This window comes from Fusarium pseudograminearum, chromosome 2 (genome assembly GCF_000303195.2).
Source record: "Fusarium pseudograminearum CS3096 chromosome 2, whole genome shotgun sequence".
NCBI lineage: Eukaryota > Fungi > Ascomycota > Sordariomycetes > Hypocreales > Nectriaceae > Fusarium > Fusarium pseudograminearum.
In genome coordinates this window covers 6774569-6793862 of record NC_031952.1, presented here as the reverse complement: position 1 = coordinate 6793862, position 19294 = coordinate 6774569, and the positions used below count along the sequence as shown (strand labels likewise).

Genomic DNA, 19294 nt, shown 5'->3' with positions numbered 1-19294 from the left:
GCTAACTGGTTCTACAAAGGATTATCTTTTTCTGTAGCATGTACTACGATACTTTTGTACGAACCACGGCCTGGGCATTGCGTACGGCACTCGAAATGTTGATCAGGCATCTGGAGCACCCACAGAATCCTGATCAAGATCTTGAAGATCGCCCGTTGTTTATGGTCTGATATCGCTAGCTTGGACAACCAGGTGGGTTGTATAAAAACCGATACTGATTTGGTGGCTGACCTTAATGTTAGATCACTCTTAGTGTGTGTATAGCCTCAGAGTGGACTAGTAATTTCGTCTGAATAGCTTCAAGTTCCTGTTTTTTTGCTACCCGCCTGACAACCTAACAACTTATGGTACATGTCGTACAAGTTCAGTCGGAGTAAGCAATCATTCGAGGGCATGGGTACCTGGCAAATACACACCGCAGTCCATTTCCTATCCGGTCTTGCTGGCAAGCATCCTGATCCTTTGCGGAACTCAAACGCGCAAGCGATTTAGCTGTTATGGGGTCTGATAGGCGAGAAACAACGGCTGTGCTTCGAAATCCACAAGGCCAAGATGTCAAAGCGTGGATCCAAGAAAACAAGACCTTCGCGTTCAAGTTATACATACCTCAAGCTTCAACAAGAAAACGCTTAAATAAGTGCAGCTTTAGACATTCTTAAGCATTCAATACCTATCTTGGCTGGTCCGTAATTTTCTTCCATTATTCTGTCCTTTGATCCATATAATATGATATTCACATGATGCTATATAGCAAGGTTGACAAGTCTAAAGGTGGCAGAAAATCTGACAAAAAGTAGAAGTGATAAAATAAGACAGCCAGTACACCGTAGTTTACGCCACAGTATGTGTTTATTCTTTTTCTTGTACCCTAAGCTTTGACCCAAATATTTTACGAGGCTAGAGGATACAACTCTGCCAGGGATGACGATCCTCCGGATTGAAATGAAACCTCGACAGCTAGGATCTACAGAATAACAGGGCTCAACTCATGTTATTAAAAAGGAAAATGGCCCCCCTTTGCTAGAGCTCGTTCTTTCGCTTGCCTGATTCTCTGAACTTCCTTCATCTTTGCGTCTGTGCTTGGTTGGGTGTCTGCCAGCTCTGTTCACTTACACCTCACGATCATCTGAACTACGAATACGCAGCCATGTATTCACTTCCATGGCCTCTCATTTCGCTTCTCAGCTTGGTCACTTATGTCCAGTGTGTGACTCTCTTTGTCTACCCCGGGAACTTGGCCGACGGTACCGATCAACTTGATCCGGCCAACAATCAACGATACAATATCGGGCAAAGTATCCCTGTCAAATGGAGAACCGATCTCACATCATTAAGCCTGGGAGTCTCTCAAATTCTTCCCAACGGATCAGAAATACAATACATGCTTGACTGTAGGTGCAATGTCTATGATGTGCTCGTGGAAATGTGCCTAATCGAGATATCTTAGACAATACAACCGACAGAAGCAGTTATTGGGTGGCAGACTTTACAGCTCGGAATGGGTTTCAGAAAACTAACATGGACAGTCCCGATTGGGACATCGACGCTGTCTTCTGGTTCCAGCTGTACAACGACACCGACGTGAAGGGGGAGGATCCTATCGCCATTACTCAAATGTTCAACGTCAGCACATCTGACAGCAGCTCTAACCGCGAGTCCGACACATTTGTCTATATAAATCGGGGGCTTTCCACAGGAGCTACCGCAGGAATCGCCGTTGGATCCGTTGCTGGTGCGCTATTGCTTGCTGGTCTCGGCTTCTTCCTTTGGAGACGATCACAAAGGGCCAAAGATGCTGCTGTGGTGAGTCAACAGGCCAGCGAAAGTCAGCTTCATCCGCAACCGATCCCGCAGCAGCAGGGAGTATACGAGTACAATCACCAACATTCCGCATCACCAGCAAGTATTGTGATAAAACCGGAGTTACCAAACGAATCAGCGAATATTCACGAAGCACCATGAAGAGACGAGTTTTCCCTGAAGCGACAAGATTAGGTAGAGCAGACGAGAAGCTCATAATATAAAGATGCAAAAAGCACGGTTTTCAATGTGTCAAGGGAAGGGAAATCACCCGTGATTCTTTCCCGCTACAGAACCCAAATGTATCAAGCTCCTGCCTGGTTGGCACTTTCTGTTTATGATGCCATTCCCACTGTGTAGGGACTGACTAATCCTGCCTTGAATGCCTTGGACAGCGATTGTTTTTACTCAATAGATACCCAGCATTGGTAGAGCCTCCATCAAACATCAACTCGCCCTCAACAACATTGTTTACCCAACACATCAATATCTCTAGCACAATACCATTCATTACTTGTGCATTATGAAGTCGCGAAACGTCTTTCTCGGCCACCTATTTCTGCAGTCGGTGCAAGCCGCAACGCTGAGGGCCCTCGATTCAAGCACTCCAACCATTACCTGGAGCCAGTGCAATTTGGACATTGGCAACGAAATATGGAACAGACTTCAGAAAGCTTACGACTGTGCCAAATTCTCGGTGCCCCTCGATTACACCAATGAAGACAGCTCCCGACCCCTCGTGCTCGACTTAATAAAGGTGAATGCGACTAAACACCCACGTAAAGGCAGTGTTTTCTACAATCCCGGTGGTCCAGGTTCTTCCGGTGTGTCTTCTGTTATTGACTCGCGTGGCCGGCTTGTAGATGTCCTTGGTGGACACTACGATGTCATCAGTTTTGATCCACGGTAAGAGATCATCTCAGGGGACAATTCGCAAAGTTACTTACCCCGACCAGTGGCTCTGGCCAGACATTGACTGCTACATGCGGCGGTTACTTCGACAGCTCTCTTTCTACCTTATCGCCCCAGCAAATACTCTACGAGGGTGATGATACAGTGAATGATGTTGACTGGAAACGGATCAAGTGCGACGCCTGGCGGAATGCAGGTGAACTCGCCGATGCTTGTTACAAAGACCATGCAGATACTGGGCGCTTTTACGGCACGCCGTTTGTCGCCAGGGATATCGTCAAGATTGCTGACGCCCTCGGAGAAGGCAACCAGATCAACTACTGGGGATCCTCATACGGAACTGTCCTAGGCCAAGTTCTGGCGGCTATGTTTCCCAACCGTATCGGCCGCATGCTTCTCGATAGCAACCTTCTTGCAGATGAATACTTTACCGGCACCTGGAAGAGTGGCACCAAAGATGCTGAGAAAGCTATCCTGCACTTTTTCGACGAATGTATTGCAGCTGGACCCCAGTCTTGTTCTCTAGCGGCCAACTATTCTACAAAAGCGAGTCTCCTCAAGGCTTACAGCGAAGCACAGATGTTGTATCGTTTCGATGACACTCTCAGCACGACAGGGAGGCCGAACTCGAAAGCGAACCAGTTTGAATCACTCGTGTTTAATCACCTATACACTCCTTTACTTTACCCTTAGTTGGATGCAAGGATAAAAGGTGCTCTGGAAGGTAATGAGGCAGTTGCATTCCTCCCCTTTTCCTCCTATGACGATATAGATTCGAACGGTGCCTCTGCTTTATACATGATCGCATGTGGCGATGCGTCTTTCCGCCCCAATACTCCTGACGACCTTTTCTCCATCTATCAGGCAAATCTGGATCAAGGTCCTTTTGGCGATACGGCAGCGTTGGACAGGTTCCAATGTGCTCGGTGGAAGTTCCAAGCGGCTGAACAAATCGATGCCAATAGCCTTCGTCGAATAGATACGAAGAACCCTGTTCTCATCGTCAACGGTATCTACGATCCTATTACTCCTTTAATCTCGGCTTGGGAGGTTTCTTCCAGGTTTCCAGGAAGTCGGGTCGTCGTTCACGAAGGTGTTGGAGTGAGTCTCCCGTCTTCCCTTAAGTCATTGGTATACTGACTACCGTAGCATTCATTTACCACTCATCCCTCCAACTGCACTGATGATATTGTGGCCAGATACTTCAACAGCGGATCGATGCCTAAGGTAGATACCACGTGCAAGCCCAATCTCTCTGCGTTCGAGTATATCAAGCTGCTGAGAGGCTATCGCCGAGACGACGACCTGGACTGAGGCCCGCAGTCATATCGGCGATAATATGCGATGGGACTCAAGTGAGCAGCAACTCATCATGGCTGTCTTTGTCTGCGCTCAACAACACACTAGAACGTGGCTCTCATACCGTACCTTGGAGATAGAGTTACTTTACAGGCTTATGAATAATACATGTCTTACTTACTCCCACGTACCAATAACTAAGCGTTGTTCGGGGGTCTAAAATTATAAAACGCAGTATTGTTTATTAGATGACTGAACTTGTCGGGGCATGGCAAATGGATTAGCCGGGGGCTTTGTATCGGATCTATCATATACTGTTCCAGTAAGCCCAGATAGCGTGTCTTTCGCAGCGAAATGGGTCTGAAGGGGTGACATGTGTTCTGCTCCGGTGACTGTTGAACAGAAGCAACCACTAGGGCATGTACAAGAGAAGGATACCTAGTGGGTAGCAGAAACGTTGCCCTCTTAACGCTTAGTATACAAAAATAAATAGCCTAAAGGGTATAGTCTAAGTAGCATAAGCTGACCTACTAATTTCGTCTCTTATGCTTCCAGCGGCTAATTTTTCTAATACCCTGAGGCTCATGATGCCCTCATGTCATCGCAAATGTATAGGGTAACCACAACGGGCGATAAAGAGACCACGATCACCGCCTTCTAGAACAAAATAAACTTTAGCAAATTCCTTTAAATGGAGTCAAAACCCACCCCATCAACCGCGCCATGTATCAAAAGAGCAACTACATCCGCGAGTGATTTAAAATACAGAGAGAGAAGAAAAAAAAAATTGCTGCCGCTATCCGTGGCTGAACCCCGGTCTGATTATCGTTACCCAAATTGCACCATTATCTCTTAAGATGGCGTCGATAAGAGAAAAGGCTTTCTGGATCGTCAGCGCCCATCGATTCCTCCTTCACTGATGAAAAGGATCGATACCAATTCACTTACTAGCAACATATCGAAATCTCAGAGATCGGAGGCGTCAGAATCTCAAAGATCGAAGGCGTCAGAATGAGCGCCGACGTTCTTGCTGGCGTTAAGCCGGCCCCGACTAGTGATGTTGAAACAGCGGCGGTGCTACAGAGGAATCACGATGGAGATCTCGTTACAGCCACCGAAGAGGAGAATCTTCAGCGCGGCTTGCATGAAAGGCATTTGTCTATGCTTGGTATCGCCGGCGCCATTGGAACAGGTCTGTTCCTCGGTCTGGGCCAGTCTGTGCAAACCGGCGGTCCTTTGGGCGCGCTGCTTGGTTATGCCACCGTCGGTCTCGTAGTGTGCGCCGTCCAATTCGCCCTGGGAGAAGTCGCTGCGCTACTACCGGTTACAGGAGCCTTTGTGCGACACGCTGAATTTCTGGTTGACCCGGCTTGGGGCTTTGCGATCGGATTAATATTGGTTTACGGCAACATCCTATCAATACCTTCTGAGATCACGGCCATTTGTGTCTTGTTCGAGTTCTGGACCGATATCAACCCATCAGTATGGATCATCATCTTCATCGTTCTGACGACAGTTGTGGGGCTCTGTTTTGTGCGCGTCTTTGGAGAGGTTGAGTTCTGGTTCGCTCTCCTCAAGATCCTTCTCGTTGTGTTCCTCATCATCCTGGGCCTGGTCATCAACTTGGGCGGTATCCCGGGAACAGAGCGCATTGGCTTTAGGTATTGGAAGAATCCTGGACCTTTCGTTGAGTACATCGCCAGTGGTAACTGGGGCAAATTCCTTGGATACTGGTCTGTCATGACCAGCGCTGTCTTCTCCTTTGCAGGAGTAGAGTCCATCGCCATGGCAGCTGCAGAGACACGAAACCCGCAGCGAGCGATCCCCAAGGCATGCAAGAATGTATTTATCCGAATTCTTGTCTTCTACATCCTGGCCATCCTCATCGTCGGCATGTTGGTCCGCAGTGACGACGAAAGACTCAACGATCAATCAGGAGCTGCGGGACAAAGCCCTTTCGTTATAGCAGCTTCTGCAGCTGGCATTCGAGCCATACCGTCAGTGGTCAACGCTGTTGTTATCACGTCTGCATGGTCCGCTTCAAACCAGAGTCTTCTAGCCGGCACTCGTGTCCTGTATGGCCTGGCCCTCAAGCGACAAGCGCCCCAGATCTTTCTCAGAACGAACTCGTGGGGCGTGCCCTATGTTTGTGTCCTTTTCTTCACCTGCTTCATGTTCCTTAGCTTCATGAGCTTATCCAACGGAGCCATGACTGTGTTCTGGTGGTTGGTTAACTTGACTGCGGCTGGGGTTTTGGTCTCTTGGTCATCGATCTTGTTGAATCACATTCGACTGAGGCTCGCCATGAAGAAACAAGGTATCCCGATCGAAAGGCTACCCTGGCACAACTCCTGGACCTGTAAGTAACCCCAATACTACGGGATGACCTTTGCTAACGTCGATAGTCTACTCTTCATGCGTGGGATTATTTATGACATTGCTCATATTGTTCACCGGTGGGTTCAGGGTCTTTACCAAGGGCAACTGGGACCCTGTTGGCTTTGTGTCTTCGTATTTGTAAGTGCTCGACTTGGTCTGGAGACGATTTTTTACTAATATTGGATGTACAGGGTCATTCCTCTCGTTATTGCAGCATACTTGATCTGGAAGTTTGTCAAGAAGACAAAGGTTGTGTCATTGTCAGATATCCCCCTGCATGATGCATTTAAGAAGTCCGAGGAAGACCACGAGGTGGTATCCTAAGAGAATACCTCGTACAGCCCTTGAATTCTACACTGGGATTGAAGACGGTCTGAGATGAATATTAAGTCATAGTGAATTAGAAGTTATAATAAATTGTACCCAACCTGGGCTCTTAAGCCTTTACCATGGAATGGCCGACCATCACACAACAAGCATGCATTGTGCATACCCACGATGCAAATACAGACGAAACGTATGCGATACCGCCATGTAGTTTAAGGTGGTACCGAAGTACTTGCTCGCTCATGGGATTAGTCCAACTCCGGGAATGAGGAAGTGCACCCTATTGACTTGAAGATACAGGCGAGGGAACTGGATCATTCGTCAACAGTCGCAAACAACAGACAAAGCGACTCTTAAAAACTGATAGAAGGATACAGATGGGTTGTATTTAAATGCATAGAGTATTGTATGTGGAATCGCAGACATATGAGGACATAGGGGAAGCCTGGGAGACACAGATGGTGAAATAACATGAACACTCCACCATAGATGAACGTTTACGCTGCAAATCACATACACAAATAGCCCAGTACTTTAGAATCGCTCTAAACTGCTCTTTGATATGAGTTTCGGCCCAGTAAATGTCTCCTTGGGTGACACTCAGTTGGCTGATCGTTGTTTCAGCAAGAAGCGCAACATGTGCCTGTACCACAAGTTGACACTGAGCAACTCATCCTCGACGTAAACAACATCACATATTACTCTTCAGGTCCAATTATAGATACAACTTCCTAACCTCCTTGTTCTCAGAGGCCTCACGTAGACGTGGATGACTGAGTTCACATACACCCGTTGCAATGATGATACGTGCAATGCGGAGTGACGGCCGGCTGTCGTCAACCATCCGTAGCTCAAATCGTTACCTCCAAGGAATATGCATTCATTAATCTGATTCTGCTAGTCAGTAGTTCAAAGCCAGATAACAACTGACATTCGCGCGCTTGAGTTATCGAGCTGCCTGAAGAGTAGCAGTCGGGAGCATACTTCCCTCGCCCTCACAGATGTCACCACCAAACTTTACTCCTGGGCGTAAGAGGCTCTGTTCGGCGATATTATCATCAAGGATGATCTTGGTATTGAGAATGGACAGTAATTTCCCATTCCATATCGTCATCTCCTTCAACATCATGCGATCCAGCCACCTACGACCACTTACACCATGACTAACCGCCACTCTCAGCAATAACACAGCATCACAAAGCCTCGTATCAAAAGGACTTATATGGGCTGTTTCAGTTGGAGTAAAAGAGTTCAGTGGCTCGAGTTCAGCCACTTCAGCCGCTGTCTACATGAGTTGCCGAAAGCTTCAACCACCACAAACTCTAAGATTCCCTGTATCCTCCAATCTCCTTTACCCCGAAGGCTGAAAGGCTGAAAGGCATTAAACAAAGCAAAAAGCATTTCTCTCGACTGAAACGACGGATATCGTAACCCGAACGCCATGTAACGCTGTAGCATTGAGAGTTTTACGACACGATAGAGTAGCTCACATGGTCCAAGCCTTTTAGTCAGAACCCTTTTTCATTTGTTTGTTTGCTGTCCAGCTCTTCTTTTGCAAATCTCCCACGATGGCAGCATAGCCTCCAAAGTCAAATGTAATCATGCATGGCTATAATGACGATCCCTGACTCTGACTGTGGAAAACGACCTGGGCTTGACTCGTGGGTAATTGAAACGTGACACATCGACATTCGTCCCCCCGCCCCTTGGGGAGACTATCAGGCAAACAGAGTTTCGGTCCGTAAAGCGACGAAGCCTATTAACGTGGGTTATCATTGCAAGCAGGCTTGCTTATTCACTAGGCAGCCCAATAGCCCAACTAACCAACATGGAGTCTCACGGCAATTGCTATTGAGAGGCCACCATGAGGGCCGGGAACAGAATGATGGTCCACTCGCTTACCTGCTCATGAGTCGTAACCGCACATTACAAAGCTGAAGCAAATGACGATGGCTGCCGATTGGGACACTAACAATTTCTGGAGAGGCTGAGTTTGGATCCGTGCCTTGGGCTTGATTAAGGCTTGAAGGGGGAAGGGAGGGAGGGGCGTTTTTGATCAAGCTCAAGATTTATCTTGTAGCCACGATGATGCACGGGAGACGGGAAGGCAAGTAAGCAGGCAAGCGAGGTTAGCCTGGTAGACAGGACAGGTCCGTGGGCATCATGATGTTGATTTTCGGGGCCATCCGAAGGGAGGCTGTAGCCACAGATCTACAGTTACGACGGACTTTGGACCGAGTATTATCAAGAGTCAAGGTATTCTAGATTGTTTCTTGGCGTTATAGTATCGTAATTAGTATCATAGATGCTTGCCCATTCATGTTGCTCTCCTCGTAATCTAAATCCTGGCTTACCGAGTCTAATGTGAGCCTGTGAGAGTTGATATGTCTGTCTGTTGCTCAGGGGCCCGGTTGGCTCGGGTTATGTTGGATCCTCCAACTACTGCAACTGCTGCTCTCAGGTTTTTAGCTCAGAGCCAAGTCTAGAGTGACACTGGTTGGTAAGCTATACTAGGCTAGCTAGCTAGGCACAAATAGAGAGAGAAAAAACTTGGCAAAGTTCAGCCCTGGCTCGTCTAATGTGATGTGATTGATACGATACACCTTGCCATGCACAAACTGCGTGCAGACCACGCTTCAAGACACATTCCAGTTGACTCTCTTTCTCCCCGAACCCGAACCCATCGCCTAAGTTTCTCGCTTCTCTATTAAAAACTCTCCGTCGCCTCACGGGCCCTCTCACTAATTTAGCTATACCGCAGTCTAGTAAACCATACGCCCACTTTCCGGACCATGATCGACAACTTGTTGATTGCTAGTGCGGTCCGTCAGTACGGTAGTCCTTTTTCTTCGCCTTTTTTCCCTATTCTTGCCTGCCAAGACGTAGGATGCCCTCGAATCCATCGAGGGACAGGACACCGAAATTGGGCTCGTTTAGACTGAACTGTAAAAGCCAGCCTATATCAAGCTAAGCGAAACCGAAAAACCTCGTGGCTTAGGTAGAGTCTCTTGGTGCCGTACCTTGAATACTTTGCTTTTTGCCCGCCCCCGGAAACAATCACTCGGGAATGCGAGACGATGGACTCAAGATTGCGCTTTCATGTCCATGGAAGCAGTTGCCGTTGTGTGTATCACATCATATCACATCCCTCTTGGCCTTTGTTTGACATGCAGGTAGCAAGTAGTTGGGAGATGAGGAATGGGGCACCATGTGGCCCGTCCGTTATGACTCTATCCTGTTTCCCTCACTCTCTCATCCTTTCTGACAGATCAACATGTTCGTTCCTCCACACCCCCCTGCCTTGCCCTGCCCTGCCCTGCCCTCCACTTCCCTGGTCTGATAAACTGTAACGACAATTAAACATTTCTGGGGACCATGTTCAACTGCTTTCGGAGATTAATTGCTTACTAGGTAGGATGAGGATGCCACGAGACGAAGGAACGAGAAGTCTGAGCGCATTTAATATACTCGAAACATGGGGGCCCAACAAGACGACTTACATTCCTCTTGCGTACATAGAGTTCAAGTTGACGAGGTCATCTTCAATACATGTGTCTCCGTATGTATGAACAAATCGGTTCGATTACATTAGATAAGCGGTGAAAGACCAAGATGCGAACTATTCAGATTCAGACAGACTATTGATTCTGTACGTACCTACTGACCACTCCAGTACTCTGTCCTGAGTAGAGTGAGTGTAACAGAGATGACCATCGCACATCCGTACATGCGGTACGACAGTATCAGGAGCCAACGGTCCCATTCTCATGCCCGATTGTCTCACCTCAAAGCAAAGTCGAGTCGGCAGTTTTGCCTGACCAGTCACTTGCAGTGTGCTACTACTGTACGGTGCCAAGTTGCGTGTCAGCCCAAAAGCCTGCTTGAACCAAGTTATCATCTGATGGATATGACCCATCCAAGTACTGTAAGAGTCAACGATGGAGTACACCTTCCTTGACTCAAACATGTTTCCCTGAATAGCTTCGCTTTCATAACTTGACCACCACCATCATCCAAGAGTGGTGAGCCCGAGTCCTCCCAAGTCAAGTTGTAAGATTGCCCAAGAATCCATCGCCCCAATAATCGACTCGGGCATATCACACTACCCTCCCAAAGCCCGCCTCACATTTTGCTTCTTCGTCTCCTTCAGGTCCGTGATTCGCCGTCTTCATCTCCACACAACCATTCCAGAACTCCTCCAATGCAATGCCGTTCGCCCTAACGAGACTACCCCTGTTTATTGGCCGCCACGTTCTCGCCTTGTTTTTTACCCATTTTCTTTTCTTTTCTTTTCTTTTTCTCTCTCTTTTTTCTCTTACGAGCGTTGACTGCAACGCCCGCCCCACGATGCACAAGCATGCAGAATCTAACCAATCTTGTGCTAAGAGACAAGGGCTGCTAAAGTGATAATCTGCATCACCAAACATGTGTTCGAATGCGCCGTCCCTCCTGCAGGTCGAGACGGGAGCGCCGTAGCGTCTGCGGTAAACCAGACCTAGTCAGGATGGGGCCGAGACTTTTGAGCTGTCACTAACAGACCAGACCAGACATTGGTAACCAAAGGTCGGCAGTGTTGAAGCAATCGCCACCCACTGTCCGTCCCACCGGTATTCGTCACTAACGATCACATAACAATTTGGACACAAGCATGGGAGGGAGTATGTAGTATGAGTTGAGATATCTCAAAAAATGTTTGTCTTTCATTCATTGGATGATCGGCAGATGCATCTTTTTTGTGCGAGGTGCCGTCTTCCCTCAGTAAACGTATGTTGCGCGACGCAATGCTATGCTTTATGCGCTGTGGCTATCGAGCCATGTCTTCTTCTCTAATCTTGTAACAAGTGTCAAATCCAAGACATCTTGTTCATTCTCTTTTCTTCCTCACTGGAAAAAGAAAAGTAACTCCTTCGTCCGATCCGTCATGATAAAAATAATTGAAAGAGGTATCTCTGATCCAACTCAAGCACTACCCATGGCTATTCTTCCCGCTTCTATCAGAAAAAAGACCAGCGCCTTTCCAAGACAGTCATAGCAGTAAACAAAAACGAGGAGTACAAATAACACAAATGTCGTTATCCTCTGGTATATCCGGGTTCCAATAGTGGGCCAGTCTTGGCTGGTAGAGAGAGAAAAAAGGACAAAGTCAGGAAGTGGACAACTCCATCTTCCAGACATTATTGTCTCTGTAGAGAAAACAAAAGGTGCCCCCCATAAAATCTTGATGCGCCAAACATCATGCTTCTACAACTGATATCTTGCCCATCCTCATAAGATTCGAAAAGACAAAACTCCTCGCTTTTTAAAAAGGTATTTTGTAAGTGAAAATAAAATTTTGTGACAAAGGGGAAAAAAATAAAATAAAATAAAAACCGGAAACGCTGCTCCAAGATGTGGAATCGAGGCCGAAAAGAAACAATTCCGGACTGTCATTCATAGGGTCGTAAAATATTTTTGGTAGGCGTATCCTTGCACGGCCTTTGAGCTGGGTTCCTGTGAGTGGTGTGGTCCCCTCAATGGTGGGCATACAGGGCCAGGGGTCGATATTAAAAATGTCGAGTGATATCCAAGGTGGTAAATGGTAGAATCAAATAGTGTCCTCGGCCTGCGGGGTTAAGGCCTTGGTGATATCTCATCCAGGTAAGGTCGTAATAATAATAGGAGTGGTTGTTGTGTTGAAAGCAGGTGACGTCTTATGTCGCGAGCTTAATAACAGCCTTGGAACGTGGGCATAAAGGGGACCTGTTGATGGAAGGGTACATGGTGCTGAAGCATCGGCACCTGTTGAACGTATTTAACCATATCCCAGATAGGGAAGTATGATTTGGGTTGACAAGGAGCTTGGACGGGGACCTGAGCCTGTACTGGCATAGGAACCTGTTGGCAAAGCATGGGCTGAGGGGGAACGGCCACTGGCACGGGGATGGGCCCAGAGTACTTCTGGGGAACGAATTCCTGGCTGTGGTAGATGAGTTGGTGTTCTTTGGGGTCCTCAGGGTCGAACGTGTGCGGGGCAAACTCGGGAGGAGTCTGGGGCATCTGGCGTTCCTGTTCAAACTCGTCGTCCAGGTCATCAATGGTAGAGTCGCTCGAGGTGAGCGAACCCTCATCATCCGAGGAGGCGGGTGAATCATAGTCGTAGTCGTCAATGATGGCATCCTCGGAAGAAACGTATTCGATAATGTGGTTTGGTGAGGCCGGAGGTGTCGGTACAGCCGACACGGGCGGCATGGTAAACATGGAGCAGGCCATGATCTTGTGTCGGAGCTCTGGAAGAGTGATCCGTTGCTCGGGGATAGGTTCGAAGATGCGTCCCAGAATGTCGTTCAGTTCATCTGAAAGAGGGAGGATGGTCTTCAAAAAGTCCTTGGATCCGGCATAGGCACGGTAAGTAGAGTCCTGGAAAGAGGCTTGCTTCCATGGGTTGCGTCCACAGGTGAGGTTGACGAGGATAACTCCAAGGCTCCAGACATCATTGGGGGCGCATAGATAGTAGGGCTTCCTAGCAGAGGGGTCCAGGCATTCTGATAAGAGGGAAAAGAAAATATGTTAGTTGTGTGTCCATGGCAATCATATCATTGCGAAAGGGGGTTGCGAGGGGGGGGAGAGGGGGAAGATAATATGTACCTGGACTCATGTAAAATGTTGAACCGCATCCGTAGTCCTCGGATCGATCATCAGAAGTGGCGAGACCAAAGTCAGCCAGCTTAACAGTGTCTCCGTGGTCTGTCACAAGGATGTTCTCCGGCTTAAGATCCCGGTGGTAGATTCCAAGGTTGTGGCAGTGTTCAACGGCATCCAGGATTTGGAGAAAGATATTCCTTGACAGTTCATCCTTACCAACATATTGACCGCGCTCTGTGATATTCAAGAACAAATCACCTTCGGGACAGTATTCAAGAATAACATAGATGCAGTCAGGATCATTAACAATCTTGAGCATCTGGACCACATTGTGGTGCTCCGATGCCTTCCAGTGTAGACGAATCTCTCGTTGTTGGTAGGCAAATTGTCTTTGTTCCAAAGGGGTTCCATCGGGGTTGAACTTGCTCAAGCACTTGACAGCGTATTTACCTCCGGTCTTAAGGTCGACAGCCAGGTAGACGACGCCATAAGCACCGGTGCCAAGGATGTCAGTCAACTGGAGAGTGCCCTCAAGCACGCGGCCCAGCCTGGCCTCCGGGGCCAGAGGAATACATCGGGCCTGAAAGTGTCGGGGAGCAGCAAAGGGCTGTTGAACCGGGACCTTGGGATGATCGAATCCGGGAGATGGCGGAGGGGTTTGGTAACCGAAAATGGCATGTTGCTGCATGTTATCTGATTGTATCTGGCAAAATCCTAGAACTGGGTATATGGGTTGAAGTAGATCCTGGGGCCGGAAAGATAATCCAAAATGGCACGGCAGACACAAAAGGAAAATGAGAAGAAAACACTGGATAGTATTTCCTACGGCCAGCAAGGGATCCTGATCCAAAAGTCCAGTCCAAATGGGTCGTTGATTAAAAAGTTCCTGGGTTGTGGTTGAGTGAGTAGTTGTTTGTAGGCAGGGTCCCGACAGCCGAATCAACGGGTCGAGGAGATGTAGAGTATGAATGAAGTTGTCGACCTTCCGAGGATTGTCGAAGGGAGTTTTGTGAGTGTACCGTAGTCGACAAGAGGAGACCTAATGGTCACGTCTGCGAAGGTGGAAGAAGGTGCCGGAAGGAGTGTCGTGAAAGTTGTGATAGAGGTTCTTCAAACTAGATCCGGCCCAGTTTGGAGATGGGCAAAGCCAGTAGATAAGTTAAGCCGTCTCTAGTGACAATGACAAGGCGGACGAGCACAGAGCGAGACACACACAAGACAAAGGTACGTACAGTCTTCCATTTCACGCCTCGGACTTGGATTGCGTGGATTAAGACCCACCACCTCATTAGACCCCTGGCCATTGGAGAGATTAATGACATGGGGGGCCTTGTCTTGGCCTCGTTGTGCGTTAATGCTCTATTCTTGTCTAGGCGTAGAGTCCAAGGGAAGGGGGGGGGCGTCTTGGATGGAGGCGTCGGCTAACTTGACAAGGAAAGGTTTGGTCTGGTTTGGTGACGCTGAGCAATATACGAAAGGGCAAGGATCCGTTAGATAGTTGAATAAAGTGGTCCTCTGTGTCACTGCCTCTAGGCCACGACACACGGCGGTCCTCTCAGGTTGTCTGGCGGGCCCACCATCTCTTTGGGTGTCGCTCTGAGTCTGAGTCTCAAGTCTCAGCACTAACGCCATCCATCGGCCCACTGGTCGGCCACCTGTCTTTGACCACTCACAAGCGTGCGGTGGCAGATCTCTAGCATCCAGGGCGGCGCTCCGTCTGCTGCTGTGTGCTCTGCTGACACCCCCAGAGTGCACTGCGCCGTAGCCGTCTTTGTGCTGCGTGTCCTCTCTGTAACTTGACTGGTTACTCTCCACCCGTCGGGCGAATCGTCATAATCAACAGCCCCCGTGATGAATCACAATTTGGTTTTTTCCAGCGCAGTGCAGTGCCGTAGCGTAGCGTAGCTTTGCCTCCCTAGCCTGCCATGCTCCGTCTGCCTGTGTCTTGCAATCACCGGCCGGCGCGGCGTAGGGCGGGGGACAGCAGTAACGGAGGCCGGCTTTCTGTGCTGTGCTGCGCTGTGCTGTGCTGTTCTATCGTATGCACTGTACCTGTGTTTGTCGTGTGCAATGTATGTCATGCCGTCAGTTACCAACTGTAATTAATGATGAGTTATTTTGACTACGTAGAGTTTGGCCCCAGCCATGTTTCCCGCATATCAGGCAGGGCAGTTTACCTTTTGCCGGACCTGCTTCAGGAGAAACAACTGGAACGAAACAGCAAACCTTGAGCACTTGAACACGACGAACAAAACAGAAAATCGACCGTGCAACAAGCGATTGGCTCAGGTATTGAATAGAGTGGGCGTCTGTGTGGCGCTTGACAACGTGTTTGCACAAAAAGGAATGCATGAAGTCATGGAAACAGAAGGACCCAAGAGTAGGTCTGAGAGACGGGACTGATCAAAGAGTCTGAATGTCTAGCAGCAGCAGTATACGTGCCTCAGGTTTAGTTAGAGAGGGGGGGGCTGAAATGTGATGTCGATGTGCCCGAAGAAAAGTGTGAACTGGCACCACTGTTGCAGGTGTTGCAGGTGCTGAACTGTGACGATCCATCACTAATGGGGGTCGCTCCTTCCCCAACAGCCAGTAAGACTGCTCTGGACGAGGGAAGCAGGAAGAAACTATGGATGCATCATGCACATCGGGGCTAGAGCGGCTAAGCGCTGCATAAGTTTATGCCAGTCTCTTCAAGCTTTTGCTTTTTCACTATTTTATTTTTATGCAGCTCCGCGATAGGATCGGCATTCTTTGCTGAGCCATGGTTGAACTTTCAACTCTCCCGTCTTTGAGCTCTGATTGGTGCAACAAGAAAATGTATCAGATATCGAGATATCATGTCACGCTCATCACATTTCGACAAGGCTGATATGAGAATGAGCGAGATTTGCTTATTCCGTCCTGATTAACGAAGCAACATGGTGTTTCATCTACAAGCGATGGTCATATGGAGAACGAACAGTAACATGAGGCTACAGTCTGGTCTGTAATGTTCTTGTGTGCTGCCCTTGTCTTGTCATGTCTCGTCTTGTCTCGTTCTGACTTGTCCCAAGCGAGGCCTGCCACTCACTCTCACACTATCTCAGGCACTCATTTCATCCAGATACCTAATGGTATCCATCTATTTGCTCATGTCTGCACGTATCCGTCCAACGACATATAGGGTACCCTCGAACGGGCCTCAACCGTGCTGGCAGGTTTTCTGTTTGCACGCAGCTCCAGTTACTGGCACAGACCCAGACCCTGGATTACGCAGTATTACTCAAAGTAGACAGATGCAGTCGGCGAGTGTCGACTCTCTGTCTGCTGTAAAATGTAATGTAACCTGTGCGCAACCTTGCCCGGGTGTATCAAGTACCACCCAGTGGTCCCAGGCCGCGGTGAGATGCAGGCAGACTGTGTGTTGTGTGCCTGTACCCCTGTCGGCTAGGACTTTGCTCCTCTGTCAAGAGACCCTTTCAGGCCTTTGAACAGGCCACGACGGGACAGTGAGGCTGACTGGGGGAAACCGTTTACAAAAGAGGCGTCCAATAAGAGGCTATACACAGCCAAGGGAATGCGCCCCACTACCTACCTTCTATCAAAGAACCTGTGATCTTTGTCGTGTACGTGTGTGTTGTGCTGTGTTGGATGGATGGATGCATTGGATGCATGGTTCTCACTTTGTTTACTGATAACGGGTTTACGGTGTGAATGCGAATGTGACAGCGAGACCCAGGTCGGTTCCTGTCATTGATTGCGTACAGGTGTCGCACAGTTACTGTGCCTCCCTCAAGCCCCCGGATCTGAAAGCCTTTTTGCCAGAAGGAGGAGGATTTCAGGCATGCCTGGTCATTGCACCTTGTCTGTCAATATGTGAGATCTTGATCACTTGCTTTCGACCTCAACCTTTTTGGTTCTAGCCACGAACCATTATCGCACGACTTTGCCTCCTCAAACATGTTTCTCTTTACAACCAAGTAAAATTTCTTGATAGAACTTCAGGTGGAGGACGCAGTCATACCGTAACTCCGTATATCCATTCAACAACTGTCTAACTGTCTCGGCTACCCTATTCCATGTCGATATGACAGTTAAAATTCCTCCAAGGGACCCTGGTATTCCGCTTCAGTTGATTGTTGTTCAGTGGCCCCCCTCTCCCCTGTAGATCGGGCAGTCAAGACAGTGTCTAGGCTATTACCGTCTCATGGTCAACTTAACAGTTGTCAACCCAAGACGGGGTCGATGGGGAATGGGACCCAAGAGAAGCGGTCTGGCAGTTCGAAAAAGGACGCTTCACCGTGATTGCCAATTAACTATCCAAGATGCAAGTCCAAATCCACGGGCGCGTCTAAGCCATTCAGGGCTTAGCACCGAGATGATGTTGGAGATCTTGGTCCTCCCTTATTCCCCGTTTGTTGCCCTGTGCTCTCGGTTTCTCTGTGGGCGACCTAGTTGACCAACAAGAAACCAAACATCTGATCCACCTCGACACAGAGTGAGGCCGCTTGCTGTGTCAATCCTTGGAGCTTGGCTACTTGGCTTTTGGCACTGGTGGCCTGGCTGCCATGCAAAATTGCCTACTGGGTCACAAGGATCACCCCTAGAATCGACCCATCTCACGCCAGCGAGCACTGATTCCTCTGATGCCGATGTGGTGACCCTTGGAGCAAGTGCCCGGCGCTGTAATTATCCAAGTCAATCTCCAGACTCGAATTGAGTCCGGGGCGTCGATCATACACTATCTACTGTAGCTGAAGCGTAGCGTGCTGGCTTCAGGATTACCAGGAGGGACGAGCTTCTTGCCCTGCGGCCGTGGGCATCGGCGAGGCAAATCGGTACGCCGTCCCTGGCATTTGTTTCGGTATACGGTGCTGCATGTTATGCATGGTCTGATTTGTGTGTGTTTTGACTGCTGGTCGAAACCTGCTCGCTCTACTGCAGACTCGATCATAAGCCAGCGGTTATCCCATCACGGCAATGCACGATAGGTCGAATCCCAGTCCATTATCAGCTGCTATTATGCATAAGCGGTACCATCAAGCGTTGGAACTTGTGAGAGACCAAGACCATCGTGGATTGTAAAATGTACGAGCAGCAAATCGGGACAATCCTCTGTGCAGTTCCAGGAAACGGCGCAGGTTCTGAAGGAAAAGGTTTTCCCAGAATAATACAGCCATAGTGATCCAATAGGGAGTTATCCTTTGCACTGCCGGTCATGCACTCACTTAGAGGAAACTATGCGCAGCTACGATGAGCTCTGAGTCATGACTATGCATCAATTAAGACGTCAACTATCGTGTCGTACAGAGGGCAGCTGCAAATCAGCAAGCCTCCTGTCCTTTGGTAGATCATGAGATGATGGAAGGGAAATAAAGGCATGAGCTTGTTGTTGACACCATCAAGTGCCGCCAGGCTCACTTCCCCGGGAACCACGGATGCATTTGTGTTTAAACCGGCGGTAGCAATATGTATCAGCATGACACACTTGGTTTTGGCTTGAGCGATATCTCGACCATTAATGGTGTTTCTAGCCCGATTGAGATGCTGCGTTTCAATCATGTCCTTGCAGGGAAACACGACGAGCTTGGACTTATTTCTGGCCTGATAACGATCTTCAGATCGATCTTGTTAATCAGTGTCACATGCAATAAACTTGATGAGCCAGTTCTTATTCTTGGAAACAGCTGGTTATCTTCTGATATGATGGAGTAAAGACAAACCGTCTTGGACGTCGTCGCCAACCCTATTACCGCACTAGGGCAGTTGCGTTTCGAAGATGGCCTGATAGCGATACTGAGACTCTCCGTTGTAGATTCACCGCCAAACGTTGGATGTCTGCAAGGGCTGCTTTACGTAGCGTGTGGATGCAAGGGATGAGGGACAAATGCAACGCTGTTGAACCTACATGGGTTGTCACGGGGGATCATATTCTGTTCTATTCTCAAAGAGAAACGACGCACAAGGGAAGAACCCG

General features: G+C 48.6%; 4 protein-coding genes across 4 annotated transcripts, besides 5 other annotated features; 3 read left to right on the top strand and 1 right to left on the bottom strand.

The window, feature by feature from the left end:
• Positions 1 to 1518: 1518 nt before the first annotated feature.
• Positions 1519 to 1962, top strand: FPSE_05221 (uncharacterized protein; the record flags this gene model as incomplete). Its single annotated transcript, XM_009258339.1, has 1 exon — positions 1519 to 1962. The coding sequence occupies one exon, from the start codon at positions 1519 to 1521 to the stop codon at positions 1960 to 1962; it is 444 nt and encodes a 147-aa protein (XP_009256614.1).
• A 361-nt stretch (positions 1963 to 2323) lies between these two features.
• On the top strand, positions 2324 to 4026 carry FPSE_05222 (uncharacterized protein; the record flags this gene model as incomplete). Its single annotated transcript, XM_009258340.1, has 4 exons — positions 2324 to 2706; positions 2757 to 3353; positions 3417 to 3813; positions 3862 to 4026. 4 exons carry the CDS (start codon positions 2324 to 2326, stop codon positions 4024 to 4026), a joined length of 1542 nt encoding a protein of 513 aa, XP_009256615.1.
• Positions 4027 to 5022: 996 nt separating this feature from the next.
• FPSE_05223 (uncharacterized protein) lies at positions 5023 to 6714 on the top strand (the record flags this gene model as incomplete). Its single annotated transcript, XM_009258341.1, has 3 exons — positions 5023 to 6370; positions 6417 to 6528; positions 6582 to 6714. 3 exons carry the CDS (start codon positions 5023 to 5025, stop codon positions 6712 to 6714), a joined length of 1593 nt encoding a protein of 530 aa, XP_009256616.1.
• A 3297-nt stretch (positions 6715 to 10011) lies between these two features.
• Positions 10012 to 10040: a microsatellite.
• Positions 10041 to 10991: 951 nt separating this feature from the next.
• Positions 10992 to 11034: a microsatellite.
• Positions 11035 to 12063: 1029 nt separating this feature from the next.
• Positions 12064 to 12086: a repeat region.
• Positions 12087 to 12420: 334 nt separating this feature from the next.
• FPSE_05224 (uncharacterized protein) lies at positions 12421 to 14026 on the bottom strand (the record flags this gene model as incomplete). The annotated part of the gene is made up of 2 exons (XM_009258342.1): positions 12421 to 13238; positions 13342 to 14026. The coding sequence occupies 2 exons, from the start codon at positions 14024 to 14026 to the stop codon at positions 12421 to 12423; spliced, it is 1503 nt and encodes a 500-aa protein (XP_009256617.1).
• A 1316-nt stretch (positions 14027 to 15342) lies between these two features.
• Positions 15343 to 15371: a microsatellite.
• Positions 15372 to 16345: 974 nt separating this feature from the next.
• Positions 16346 to 16386: a microsatellite.
• Positions 16387 to 19294: the final 2908 nt, after the last annotated feature.